The sequence below is a fragment of the Panthera pardus genome, unplaced genomic scaffold (assembly GCF_024362965.1).
Source record: "Panthera pardus isolate Hobbes unplaced genomic scaffold, ASM2436296v1 HiC_scaffold_25, whole genome shotgun sequence".
NCBI lineage: Eukaryota > Metazoa > Chordata > Mammalia > Carnivora > Felidae > Panthera > Panthera pardus.
In genome coordinates this window covers 82893055-82908484 of record NW_026526821.1, presented here as the reverse complement: position 1 = coordinate 82908484, position 15430 = coordinate 82893055, and the positions used below count along the sequence as shown (strand labels likewise).

Here is a 15430-nt window from a genome sequence, read left to right as displayed (position 1 = left end):
GTGGTTAACCACCTATGTAACAGAAGAAAAGTTCTCTAGGATGGCTGAACTTCAGTTCCTCGTCTGTACAATGCACATAATAAAGAGCTACCACATAGGGCTGTTTCATGGACTCAATAATTTAAGTGCTATTTATTATGATGGTAACTAAGTCTTGCAAGGTCCTGGAATCCCTTGTGGTGCACTGGGCCAGGAGTCCAAAAGCCTAGGCTCTATGCCCAGCTCTGCCATAAATTAGCCATGCGGCCTTTGTTTTATCATTTCATCCATTAGGTTTTAGTTTCCTCACTTGTTAAACGAAAGTCCTCAACTAGCTAGCACTCAACTAGCCAACTAGAAATATATAGATTTTTGTGTGGAAGATATCATTTCTGAAAGAAGTTGGAGAAAATTGTCATCACCATAAAGATGTCATGTGAGAGAAGTGATGCCTTCTGAAAGTCTCAAATACAGATCACCTTGATGAACTTCAAGGCTCAGTTAGATAGATATGAGTTAGATACTTCAACCAAAGAGAGAAAGCTCAACATGGCATTTCCAAAATGTGAACTCCATTCTACCTTACCTGCTAGGGCCTTGAGAGACCATTCCCCTTGTTGCTAAAAAGTAGATAAAACCCTATCTGCCCCCCCCCACACACACACACAACCCCATCCCAATGAGTCATGATCTTCTGCAGAACTGGTTTGGTGAAGGGGTTGGGTAGGGAAGTGTACTTCATCAACACTAGATGGTTCAAGAAAACCACTGAGGTCTAGCATTGGGTGAAGAGTAAAGGTAACTAATTAAAAAAAAAGTGATTTGGACAGAATTTCAAGACAAAAACAAACATCATATTTGTCAACGATGATGAGAAGGGATAAAGTCAGACTCCCACTGGGTGTGGCAGTATAAAGAAGAAAAAAACTGACATTTTAGAGCTAAAAGCTCTAAAATAAGCTGATATAAGGTGTGACCCTGAAAGTGACTGGTGTCACTGGTGTCACTACACTGAAGTGTAGTTGTTTACCAGGCAGAATTCTGAAATTTGTGTTTCTCTATGGAAAAAGTATACAAAAAAAGATAGATCAGAAGTAACAATTTTCAAAGAATTCAAGAAAACTGTAATGAAAGAGTACTCTTCATATGTATTCATACTTGTTGTAATCTTCCTGGCCATATTAAAAACCAGAGATCAAGAACTGGCAGGTATTTACAAAGTAATCTGTCCAAATTCCTGACTCCTATAGGCAAAGTTTCATCCTCATTTACCCATGAAGAACTAAGAAACTGCAAACATTAACTTGAAGGTACATGGTTACACCTGTTACTCTATCCAGGGCAGAGAGGGGGCAACTTGGAAATGTGGTACCAATTCTGTGGTCAGTAGAAAGAGGTCCATGGCATGATGGTGTAATCAGAGTCAGGAAAGCAATTTAACCCAAACACACTAGTAAAAGAGCTGGGGAAATGATGCATGTGTTTATCTGCTTTTAGAAGGCTTTGTCTCAACGCTATGTTAAACCCTATGGGGTCTGGAGTAGGTACCATTATATCTTAGAAATAATACATGGTTTCTATAAATGTCTTCCTTCCTTCCCTCCTTCCTTCCTTTGGGAATCACTGAGTTAAAAATTAAACAAACTAAATTAAATTGACAAAATACAAGTTGAAACTCATCTCAAGACTGTTTACCCTGAAGGTTCCCATTCTGTTTTTCCTGGGCTTTTTTGCTAATGGGAAGAAATGAAGATTTATCTTGGAATTTTCCCAGCATCCTTTACACTGGTAACCTCCTATGACTAAAGCCCCTATTCCACGCGATCATTATGGAGGACTTTAGGGTCTGGTCAGCACAAAGACAAGGACAACCATGAAAGTCAGGGTTGGGGGAATCATCCATCTCACTGTCAATGGCATGCATCACTCTGATGCTTCAAGCTCTATATACACACATCATTTTGTGTGATTTATGGCCCTAATTAGATCCCAGTGGCAGTATTCCATCAGCTAACAATGCATATCCTAATCACCTTTTCTTCATACAAATGATTTCCTTAACTTTGCATGCATAACTTAACAGCTTTTATTTTAAAAACTCATGTTAACAGCTTTCCTGTGGTAACCAGTAGGGGTGCTATGATAAGAATCTAATTTGCTGTAAAAATGACTCATTTGTCAAATAAGCATTAAAATAATTGTTCCCCTTTTGACTGTTACCCTGCTGTTTCCAGTCATTTTCCAAAACTAAATTATTTACTCATTTGAAAGTTCAGCTGTGCATATTTTAATTGATATTCCCTCGTAGGACTCATATTGTTAATGACAATAATTAACCCGAAAAGGCTGCTAAATAATTATGCTGGAAAGATATGAAGTATTTGCACAGAAAGTAAAATCAGCATTTGAAAAACTATCAAAATGTAAAACTTTCATATTTTATGGCAAAGCACAGTAATAGTTCATAATCAAATTAAAGAGAGAAAGGGAAAATGTAGATTATATGATTTGATGCAGAATACTTTATGTTTTCAATATAGAAAAGTAGTCTAGCTAACAAGATTACTCTGTCATCTCAGTAAGCTCCTAATATTACTATTCTATCTGGCAATATAAATTGTTCTCCAGCACTTAGCATGGCTTGGAATGGGAGCAAACTTGCTCTTAATAACAATACCTAACACATATTCACTGCCTCTCTGTTAGATAAATCTTCCTGTGATGGGCTTAACAAGCTCTGCACATTTCCAACAGAGACATAAGCACTAAACAGACTGTACCCCTTCTCCTAAGAATGCAGCTGCCTCTCAATTTCTGGGAAGTTCTCAGTGGATGTGGCAAGCCCTTATACTCTGGGACCCAAAGAGAGCCAAATTCAGAAGAAAGTGCTGTTGTCTCTGAAACCTTGTCAAATTAGACAAAGGAGGGACTACAGTGAATCTTAGACTTACTAATGTGTGGTCCTTCCTGGCCAGTCTACCAGGCTTCTAGAATCCCACAAGGCTGACATTCCCATGGAAATGGCTGGAGACCATTTACCCGGGTGGAAAGTTAGGACTTCCACACTCCTAGAAGTCCTGAGGTACGGGGTCAGGACCTGACTATGTATGTTCCACAAATGCTTTTGAACTCAAGCAGAAAGTAGCTTTGTAAAAGCCACAGAAGTGCTAGGGCTTCAGTTAAGGTCTCCACTGGTATTTTGGTATATGCCTCCCATATGGCAAGAACAGCCAAACTGAACATCAAGAAATGCCTCTGTCGTTGCTTCAATTCCCTTAATTTTTACCTTACAGTTGATATCACTGGTAGCATGATAATGTTGTAATAAAAGTGGTAACACTTGGTATTTATATACTTCTGTTTATTTTTGCTCACAGGTGCAAAGACTAATGCTAATGGGAGGAGGAAGAATAACTTATGAATACATAGCCATGCCCAACTTCCACAAATATCTCCTGCAAGCACTGAATACATGGAATAAATGGATGGGTGAGTATGGTGCTAATTATGCTTGTCATCAAATAAAACTGCAACTTGCATAAAGAACAAGATTTCATTTTAACATACATCTAGATTGTTCATTTGTCATATCCATCTCACTTCCTCAACAGTTATTCTTTCTGTAAACATTAATTTAGCAGCTACTTTGTGCTTAGTATTCATAATATAGTGGCCAACAGGATAGACAGAAGCCCTACCTTCAAGTTGCTTACATTCTGGCATATAAATTTCTCATCAATATGGTGAAGAGTGACAATGTGTTATGCAGTCCCTCTCTCCAAATCTGCATAAATAATATAAAGGAATACCTGAGCTCAATAAACATCCCTGCAAAGAAGTACACTTAGCGAGAGCACCTGGCCCATTGGGCTCCAGATGTGGAGACAAGCACAGAATTCAACTCCGTATCAAATGAGACATTAAAATTAGAGAAAAGAGCTGAGGCTCCCTTAATGATGCAATGAAACCAGGAGTAGGGGTAGGAGACTTCTGTCCTATTTTATCTATCTATGGCCATGGTTCTAAAGAGGAGGGTAGGGGCATATTCAGTTTCACAAGTAAGAACTGAGCTAAGTCATCCACTGAATCAATGGCTGGAACTGCCATATTCCTAATATCATCTTAAAGAGGAATAAAAAAAATGTTATTATTTCCAGACCCAATCCTGAATTTGGGGCAGAGAGAGCAAAGGGTAAGGTAGAGAGACAACTACAAACCCACTAGACAAGGAGAGGCAATCACAGAGAAAGAGAAATACAGCTGGGGGGACCCACTCAGAATGAGCCTATATAACAAAATTTTAAAATATGTGAGGTAATCTAGTGCTAAGAAAGACACCTACAAGAATTGGCACTAGGAATGTGAATTCAAGCAAGATAAAATTTTATGGAATAGCATAACAAAGACTTTAAAATAAATTTATTTAAAGTACTCAAAAATGAAATTATAGTCTTTGTTTAAAAGGGAAAAAAAAGTTGTGTAAAAATTACAGAAATAATATAAGAATATGAGCCTGAAAAAGAACAGTTAGAAATACTAGAAATAAAAAAATATAGTCATTAAAATTATTTAAAAATCTTACACAGACAAGTAAAAATTTAGACTGGACAGAATCAAGAGCAGAGTTCTAAAACTGGTAGATATTACTAAAGAATTTTTCCAAAGCAAATTATAGATTATAGATTGAGATGCTCTATAACAAGAGTCAGGAAACTATGACCCATGGGCCAAATCTAGCCTGCTGCCTGTTTTTTTGTACAGCCTCTGATCCAAGAGTGGTTTTTACAGTTTTTAAACAATGGAAAAAATCAAAAGAAGAATATTATGTGACACATGAAAATTATATGAAAATTTAATTTTCAGAGCCCATAAATAAAGCTTTATTGGAATATAGCCACACTTGTCTGTTTACATATTATTTTTTATTGCATCTGTTTATGACTACAATGGTAGAATTGAGTAATTGCAACCGGAACTAAATGGCCTACATAGCCTATTTATGTTTACTATCTGGACTTTAATGTAAAAGTTTGCACATCCCTGATGCAACATCCTAGTTTAAGAAAGAGAGGAAGAAATGGCACATAAGCTATATCTGAAAAAATAAGTGAGAATTTTCCAGAATTAAAGAAATATTTGGTAGTGAGAGAGATTTAATACTCTGCTTCTTAACTGTTCCTTATTTTAAGAATATTGATGGGCATTTGTTGGGCTATCACTGAATTTTACAATCAAAGGTTCACAGCCAATTGTACTATTTCACTGAACTGACCAATTAATTAGACAACTCATCAATCCAGTCAACCATCTGTTGTTGGTTCACTGAAATGATTGTTAAGTTTTGCTCAGTGACATCCAGAAGCTCAAATCTTATAAATCTCAAAAACTCTCTAGGCTCCTACCCATCCATCTCACCAAATTTGTGCCCTCTCCTGAGACATTATATCATGAGTTATCTTGCTCACTCAGTTCCTACTGTCAGCCATGCCCTTCCCATAGTTCATGCTGCTACGTTTCAAGTTGCAATCTTTCAAGATTCAGCTAAGACATTATCTTGCTCATTCAGTATTAATTCTGCAAGTATTTTCTTCAGTGTCTGCCATGTAGCAGATGCTCTTCTAGGTGCTCAGGAAATAAGTAACAACCTCTGCCTTCAAGGATCTTACTATATTTTATAGTTAAGCAGACAATTAAAATACAGAATAATAAGTTTTAAAACCAGGAATAGAAGAACAGAAGAAAAGCATATAACATTTGGGGGCTTGGTGCCTTCAAGGCAGTTTGCTCAAGGAAGATCTTAGATGGTACATTAAAGATGAGTAGGAGTTGGTTAGACAAGTATGGTGAGGGGTAGGAGAGAGAATTCTAGGCAGTAGGCAGATCATGTGCAAAGGCCAGGAGGTAAAATAATGCACAGAATTTCGAAAAGTATGTGCAGTTGCAAAGTAGAGGCTGATATGGGGATAGTCGATTAGTCATAAATGAGGCTACAAACACAAATCAGAACTATATCATTACGAACCATTTTAAGTCTTACAAAGAGACCTGGAGATTTTAAATAGGCATAAGGGGAAACAGGGCATTAGACAGAGGGCAGTGTGATCAAATTTGAATTTTAAAAAGAAACATTTCTCCGGCAACAGTAAGGAGGAAGGCTTCGTGGGGATAAGACAAGCACAGTTGTAGGCAGAAATTTTGGTTGCAGGAAGCTGAAGGGCTCGAGATAAATGTAAGATGGCTGGCTAACACAAGTAAAGATAGTAGAGGAGATTGGTCATAGCTGTCATGAAAAACAGGATAAAGAGATAAAGAGCTGGCTGGGAAAACAGAAAAGAAAACTGCTATACACACTGAGATTGGAGACCTTGATTTTTAGCAGCTCCATCTACTCAACAGCCTGGCATGGAAAAAACAGTGGTTCAAGAACCCATGGGTGGGGGGGGGGAGGGATTGTTCTACGTGGCATATATATGATAAAGGGATAATGAGCCCAGGGAATTAAAGAAGCTTTCAAAGGAATGGCTGAAAATGGACCATGGGACCAGGAGGAGTACGACACCATAATCTAAAGGGTAGCCATGGGAGTAGGTAAATAAAGCCAAGTGAAAGGTAAAATTAGGAAATGAAGCAATAAATAAAGGAACTAAGTGACCAGGACATTACTGGGTCATCATGTGAATGATGTTTGCACCCTGGATGATGGGAAATTTTGACTTGGGGATAGAGAGGAAGATTTAGTCAGATACCACTGTCTTCAATGATAAAAAAGGAATGATGCAGAAGAAAAAACTTACATACAACAAAGAGAGCCAGAGCAAACTGGATGGCATGTGCCTCAAAGGAGGAAAAGTGATTATGTATATAATAATGGCAAGATCAGGGGTGCCTGGGTGGCTCAGTTGGTTAAGCATCCAACTTCAGCTCAGGTCATGATCTCATGATGTGTGGATTCGGGTCCCACGTCAGACTCTGTGCTGACAGCTCAGAGCCTGGAACCTGCTTCAGATTCCATGTCTCCCTCTCTCTCAGCCCCTCCCCCCACTCATGTGGCAAGATAATAGTCTAAAAGGGACGCTGAAGGAGTCCAGAAGACACTAATAGTACCTCCTAGACTAGAGTCATGTCTTACAGGGTGGTGGAAACTAGCTGCAGAAGAAGCCATGTGCTCAGGGGAAAGCCAGGTTTTTAGCTCACTAGGAAATGGATTCCAGTTTATGAAAGAGATTGAGAATGTGTGACAAAGAATTTATCCTGGAAGGGGGATTCGAGGAAGCAAAGTAGAAAGGTTTGGAAGAAATGGAACTCCAGACAGGTTGGGTCAATTCACTTTATATCATTTATTCATTCAGCAAATGCTTAAAGTACCATCTAAGTGGTATGCCATGGGCTTGGTGTTGAAGATGTATATATGGAGAAGACATGGACTCCTTCCCCAAGACACTCTTCACCCATTCATCATAAGTTACACTGAAAGCTCCCTCCGAACAGCTTTTTCACAACTGCACAGGGGACGCTGAGACTACTGGGACATTTCCAAGAGGTGACTGCAGCTCACTGCCACTTTCCTGAGCAAAGACATGACATGAGGTAGGCACTGACTTCAGGAGTCTCCCGCAATGGTTTTAAGGCAATTAGATAAGGTAGCACAACCTGCCACCAACTCTCTGTACCAATGTAAGAGAAGAGGAAAAATCCTATGCCAGGTGTTGCAACTCCTATCTCCACCAAGTCATTTTTTTAAGGTGCCAAGAACTGAGCAAAATGAAGAAGCATTAACCTCACCATCACAGGAGAAATTGTGCTTTGTTCATGTGAACATCTTCTCCACCAGATTAAAAGCTCCTGAGAAGGAGGAGTCAGGTCTTATTTTTTCTGTACCTAACTATGCTTAGCACAATTCCTGGCACATAGTAGACATTCAATAAGTATGTGTTGAGCTGGAATGAACTGAACTGACATTTGTATGATATTTAACAGTTGATCAAGCAGCTTCACATTAATTATTCCAGGGTTATAAAAGACTTTGCAAGATAATCATTCTCATAGCCCCATGTTCTTGAATGTTCCCTATCAGTTAGAATCAGCATAACTATTTCTCTCACTTTACAGGTAAGAAAAGTGAGGCTCAAAAGTTAAGTGACTTGTCCTGGTTTATAAAAACTAGCTACTGGTGAACATAGGACTAGAACCTATCAAATCCTGGACAATTTCTAACATAAAATGCTGTGGTAAACAGGGAATGAATTCCCTGATGGTCACTGAATGTATTATAACAGTACTGGTGGTGCATTATTATAACAGTATTATCACAGTATTGATAGCATAGTAATGCTAATATATGAATATTAACAATAATCAGGAGTGTACTTGTGATGAGCACCAGGTACTATACATAAGTATATACGTATGTACATAAGTACTATACATAAGTGTTGAATCACTCAATTGTACACCTGAAACTACTATTACACTGTATGTTAACTAGAATTTAAATAAAAACTTAAATAAAATGAAAAAATAAATTAAAAAATAATCATTTATTGCTTCCTCTATTCTGTATCAGGTTTTACCTTAATCATCTATAATACAAAAATCTATAGGATGTGTATCATTATTCCCATTCTATACATAAAGAAACTGAGAATCAGAGATGCTAATTTATTCAAGGTCTGAGAGCAAGAAAGAGATCAATTTCAGCTCCAAACTAGAGTCTACCTGTAGCCAAAGTCTGAATTCTTTCTCCCATTCTATTCTGCCTCACAAATCATCTCAAGTTAGTCCCTGAATGCTATCTTGCCTAACTCTTCATCTTCAGTGTTCTGAAATCCATGGCAACAAAGTTTTGGCAGTTTTGTGATATGAGTGCTGAAAGCCAACCACATTTACTGACCATTATTCATTATTATGTAGGGGAAAAATAAAAAGGTGAACAGAAAACAGAAAGAAAAGATATTCATTCACTCATTCCTTCTGCCTTTCACTAAATATTTAGTAGACTTCACCATGGGCTGGTCACTATTCTAGGCACTGGGGATGAAGGAGGGAATGAAACAAAATCCTGATCCTCATGGAACATCTATTTCAGCAAGTCCCTATCCTCTCAATCCATAATATCCACAACCAGAAAATAAAAAGTCTCCTCTACTCATACAGAGATGTCCCTACCTCTGCAAATGATGCTCATGCTCTTGGGCCCCCAGTCTTGAAGAAAGGCAGGCCATTTTGTAATCAGAGCCTGCATGAGGATGTCCAAGGGACTGGATTTTTACAGGGCCTAGAAAATGGCACCCACATGACCACTTGAGAGAATCTGCAGCCATCATTTCCATATATATGGAAATATATATGGAGGGGTATACATATAAGTGAAGAAAGCAGATGGTGAGCAAGCCTCAAAACACCGAGACTGAACATGCTGAAAAGATCCATCGCTCTACTGACTTCAACCTCAAGTTTACCGTTTGCTGAACTAAGGTTTACGCTGCGATTGTACCTCTCAGTCTCAGTCATCAGCAACAGCAAACGGTTGTGTTTCCTTTTAAAAGGATTTTGTAATGTTGCCCACCCTCCCCCCACAAGGGCAGTCCTCTTCATTGCCAAGCCTATTTTTATGGTTCATCTCCAAAACAAGTGCAAAATAGTGCTGGCCTCAGATGAGCCTTCCCTCTTGCTGGCCACTGGAACACCATCTGTGAGTTGAGTAGGAACAGTAAACACTGCAGGTTAAGTAACTCATTACTAATATTTTCCTTGAGCTCTGAAACTTTTTAAACAAACAACAACAACAATTGTATCATAATAACCTTTCAGAGGTTAACAGCCAGCAGGTGGTCCAGCTCAGTTTAAATGCAAACCAGACAGCTGTTTGATTATCAACTGTTGATTCTTATGGAGATCTGGGAAAACTTCTTGCTGAAAAAGGGTCTTCTCTTAAAAATCCCTAATGAAACAACACATAAATGTCAAAATGACAAAAATAAGGAAGTGTGTCATGGACTAAGCATTTTAATGTCCTTTCTGGCTTCCTCCAGAGTGTACTCTGGATCTAGCCACATTTAATGGCACAGATTCTTAAAGAGGTGGTGCACAGCATGAATTTTTACGACACAAATAAAACTTGGAGAGGGTCACTTTCTCTGCCATAGTCAGTGTCCTCAGCAGATGTGTGGGAGGCTCATCTTTCCAACCAGCCACCCACACCAGTGTTTTACCTGGACCCAGAGGCTATAAGGAGCACACGTGTGAGGATGTAAGGAAATCCTGAGGTGTACAGCATTATCCTGTCTGTCTCCAAGCCATTAAGACATTGCAGGGATTCCCCTGGGAAGTCTTGGCAAAGCTAGAGAAAATTCCAAGGGCTGATAAAATGGTTTGAGAATGGCAGATGAAAAGTTTCTAATCAAAACCTTACATTAGCACCACACAGCCCCATGGATTGATGACTATGACTGTTTTCCTCCCTTGATGATGAAATGGGACAAAAGAAAATCATTCTCTAAATCAGTATTTAATTACTGGTCTATTATATTACAATCAGAAACATTTCAGAAAGCTCAGAAAAAACAAAGTTGAACCTTTTTACACTGAAATCTGCAGGGAATGATGAAATGCAAAACCCTTAGGACTCCAAGGAAGAAAGAGTTATGGAAAGGCAATCACCTTTTTATTTTTAATAAAAGGAACAAAAATGCAAAGTGTAAAAAAAAAAAGAATTTCACAGCTCCTAGTTTAGTTGTAATAAGTTGGGAGAAAGAGGAGATCACAGAATGTGGAAAAAAAAAAAAAAACTTTTTTGTTTAACTCATGTTTGATCAGGTTTTCTGACATGACCTTATAAGCAAGCAGTGGCAAAGAGCCAGATTCCCAGAGACAGGCTAAGAGGTAAAAAGGAAGCACCCAAGATGTTTGGCAGGTCCTTGAAACTTTCTGCTACAGACAGAGGACTGTGAAAGTTGTAGTGCTTCATTCTGACAAAATAGAGTGTAAAGCCGTTTGAGGGCTTTCATACCACACCAGATCCAAGCAAAGGCTGCTTCTCAATTCCGGGAGGCCCTGAAGGTGAAACAAGCTATAATTAAAAAAAAAAAAAAATTTTTTTTTAATGTTTATTTTTGAGAGAGAGGGAGAGACAGAGTGAGAGAGCGAGAGTGAGAAGGCAAGGGGGAGAGAGACAGGGAGACACAGAATCTGAAGCAGGCTCCAGGCTCCGAGTTGTCAGCACAGAGCCCAACACAAGGCTCGAACCCATGAACCCTGAAATCATGACCTGACCTGAAGGTGGACTGACTGAGCCACCCAGGCGCCCCAAAACAAACTATAATTTAATAAATATTCATTCCTCAATGAATCAATATATAATACATAATCTTCTGGGCAATCTAGAGCTACAAGGCAAGACAGTTTTGACCATTTGCTGCAGATTTCGATCTCCAAAAAAAATCACATGAAGAACCAACCAGAAGATAAAAACATAAAGACATGAAAACTCCTTCTCTGCATTTCATTACCATGTTTGTTATACTCATAATTACTATTTAGTTAGGGAGCGTCCAGGAATGCTACATGGGGAACGAGACTTTGAACTTGATCTAAAAGATTGAGAAGGATTTCAATCATGAAGGTTAGTTGATTCCATAGTAAGTTGAGAAGCACAAGGTAAGTGCAGAAAATGAAAACTGATACTTAGTTTACCTAGTATCCATACACATTTCTTCCTATGTTGCTCCTACTCTTTTTAAAACTCTAAATATAAATAATTAGTACCTGTGTACATATTTTTCATTTTAAAGTGTTTCTAATTTCTAAATATACATACCCAGGTGACTTTCTCTCTGAAACATTTACCTACCCCAGAAGTAAGCTACTGCAGATAACCTACTAGCTACCTATAATTACTAATAATGTAACCATAACCTTACCTCAAGAGGTTATGCCCAGAAATCCCCATCCTGTATATGCAATATAAATGTACAGGTCTGCGTTCAAGCCCCATTGTTATGCCAAGGTGATATTTGCATTTTTGTCATTCCTTTTCAGTACTTTCCTCATAAAGTCTGGTGAGCACCAGGGCTCCATTCAGCTCTGCTCTATTTTTTTTTCTTTGGTTTGTTTGTTTTCTCTTTTCTTTCCTATCCTCCTGCCTTCTAGCTCCTCCAATTATGTGGCTTAGCTCCTATGGCCCATGGCCAAGAGACAAGCTCTTGTTAAGAATCATCTCTTGAGACTGGAAAGATGACGAGGAAAGTTCTGCTGCTAACCCAGATAAACATACCTTTACTCATTTTTTAGGGTTGTCATAACAAAGAACCATAGACTGGGTGGCTTCAACAACAGACATTTTCTCATAATTTGGGAAGCTACAACTGCCAAGATCAAGGTGTTGGCAGGATTGGTTTCTTTTCTCCTTGATTTGTTTTCATATGGTCTATCTTCTGTTTTCATATGGTCTTCCCTCTATGTGTATCTGTATCCTAACTTCCTCCTCTTTTATAGTCCTACCGGATAACTTATTGAAATGCCTTATCTCTAAATACAATCACATTCTGAGGTACTTGGGGTTAGAACTTTAGTATATGAATTTTGCTAGGGACACAATTCAGCCCATAACAGTACCCAAGTCACCAAAATTCTTTAATTATACACTGCCCTCTCTGTAGAGAGTCTTTAGAGAATGCCCTAGGTATTTTTCATTTCTAGAAGGCCATGGGTAGACACAGGTGCATGCTTGTCAGCCTTCCCCTGGCTACTTCCTATAGAAATTGCCAGTTTGTCTCAAGGCCTGATGAATTATCAAGAAAAGCATGAAAGTCTCCACTTGATACCAATGAGGAACTGGAGATTCAGAATGGTCAAGTGATCTAAAATCTTCTTAGACAGTCGAAAGAGAAGGACTTGTTTGTTTTTTTGACTTCCAACGTAGTGTCTTATAAATAAATGGGTGAAAATAAGGCAACATGTCACCCTTTAGGTTTAATAAAGGAAACAAATTCTAACATCAATTTCCTAAATATAATTAATCCCCTTAAAAGTCCTAAGTAAGGGTGATAATTTAAGACTGGTTTTGCTGAGTGTTTACCTTCATGGTATTTTCAGGATGGTGAGGAAGGTTCTGCTACTTAAGAATTTAACTACCTTACTTGCAGCAGGATGGCTGGCGTTTCACCCTTAGAATACAAGTTCTCTAACTTAATACTTTTCTTTTTTAATTTATCAGTTTTGATTAGTTGTGATGAAAATTCTCAAACAAATATAACAGTAAAGATACTATCTAATGAACCACCATGTGCCCAATCATCCAGCAACAGTATCAGTATAGGGTCAAACTTACTTCATCTCTATTCCACCAACCCTTTCTCCTCTATGGGGAATTTTGAAACAACTCCCCATATCATGTTTAATACTCCAATACACATATCTTTAAAAATATAACCATAACACTTTATCACACCTTAAAAAATAAAAAAATTTCATAGAAATTAAATACAAAACTTTTAAAACTTTATATTCAGATTTCTAATAATTCTTAAATAACATCAAATATCTATTTACTATTCACATTTCCCCTATTATCACACAATTTTGTAACAATTTGTTTGAATTATTTCCAAGTAAGTTTCTATGTATCTATTTGTTTTCTATTGCCGCATAAGAAACTATTCCAAATCTTGGTGACTTGAAATAACCATTTATTATTTTGCATGATTCTGTAGGTTGGTTGGGTGATTCTTCTGTCTCACACAGCTCTATTCAGCTGGCATCTTGACTGGGCTGGAATAACCAAGCTTAACTCTCAGGCTGCAGGTCTTGAGGAGAATGTCTAGAAGGCTGGGACCTCTCTCTCCCCATGCATTCAATCTAGGAGGGTAGATGTGCCTCTTTACATGGTGGCCCCAAGGCAGCAAAAGCAGCTGATGCCAGCCCCCAAAGACTCAGGCCTAGGACAATGTCAATTCTAGCATATTCTACGGGTTAATGTAAGTTAAAATCAATCCAGGCTCAAAAGGAGGGGAATAGACCCCATCTCTTAAAAGGAGGACAGGATTATTTAGAGATGGGAGAAATTACTGGTGACCATCTTTGCAGGGAAACAACCACATTCACCCATTGATATTTGATATGTTTTTTTTAAAATCTGTAATATTTGCCAACATTATTCCTTTGGCTAAGAGATCCAGAGGTAATTTGTGATTTACATATTTTATAGTTGTTCTATCAAGAATTTAGGTGCCTCCATTGTCCTTATAAGCTGGATGCAAATTATTTGACTCTTAATTACAAAACTTTAATTCTTTTTGTGTGTGTGGCACATGTTCAGGAAAAAAACACATATAAGTGAAAAGAAAAAAGCTCACACCACACAGAAATAAGCCATTAGGTTTTTGACATATGGATGTATGTATACACATATGCATGCATACATACAATTTGTGATTTAATCCTACCTATGTGAGCTGATACTAAATATACTGCTTTGTAAACATGTTATGTTTAACTTTGCAATATAGAATGAATAAATTTTCATGCATATGTGTAAAACTTTCCAACTAAAAAACAGATCTGCATAATGGGTCAAAACACAAAATCCAGTGAGACGCTGGTAACAAGGACACTACCTAAAAAAAAAAATTCCACCAGATATTTAAAAGTAAAACAAATGTCAAAGATACATCAGAAAACACAGAAAGCAAGCGGGGACCAGATTTTAATATCAGACAAAAAAAAAAAAAAAAAGAATTTACGGTCTAGAACACACAGTATAAGAACAGCTGCATGAATGTCTTTGCTTCCAATGCATCATCGCAAACTTGTTTCTTACTCTTCTTATCTCTTTCTTAAGCCTTTCCCACTCATCTACGCCTCTTATTATTTCTTCAAGGTCCAAATGCCTCATGGGAGTGTCCTCTTTAAACCCCAGGCCAGGTTGGGTCAGCCCTCCTCTAAGGCTTCCTGTTTCTTGGCTTATACCTTCAGAAGGCTGAGGATTTCCCTCTGCCTCCTGTGGTACATCTTCTGAAGGGCAGCGTGCCTCCACCTTTGGCATGTTCTGTGGTTTTCCTTCATTTTCTTTTTGCATGTTGAGTATTTTTCTGTTATTTCTTTTGAATAAATTAATCCTAAAAGGATTAGGGCACTTTTGCTCCTTCTCCAGCAATACAGAGCTCCTACAGGGAAACAAGCCCTAGACTATAAACTATGTGATATGTTTCTTAAGTCATTTTTAATCTCTAGATTACTCCTCCATATTATTTTCCCTCTTGAAAATTTGTTTAAAAAGTCGTTTGTTCTCCGGAGTTTCCCAAAGTCTAGATTTTGCTGACTGCTTCTTCCTGCATTTTCTAATATGTTCCTCTGTTCCTTTTATTCTCTGAAAATTGGTAGTTAAATCAAAAAGCCTCATCAGATTCTGGTTTTCCCCCCCAAGATGAGCCATGTACCTCCATTAGGAGGAACA

At 38.1% G+C, this 15430-nt stretch overlaps 1 protein-coding gene across 1 annotated transcript; it reads right to left on the bottom strand.

Moving 5' to 3' along the window:
* Positions 1-14713: 14713 nt before the first annotated feature.
* On the bottom strand, positions 14714-15052 carry LOC109264358 (transcription elongation factor A protein-like 8). Its single transcript, XM_019444435.2, has one exon. The coding sequence runs from the start codon at positions 15050-15052 to the stop codon at positions 14714-14716; it is 339 nt and encodes a 112-aa protein (XP_019299980.2).
* Between the last annotated feature and the right edge of the window lie 378 nt (positions 15053-15430).

What these genes read in the sequence shown, in the direction of transcription:
- LOC109264358 (XM_019444435.2), bottom strand. Translation starts at nt 15,052, where the DNA reads ATGCAAAAAGAAAATGAAGGAAAACCACAGAACATGCCAAAGGTGGAG.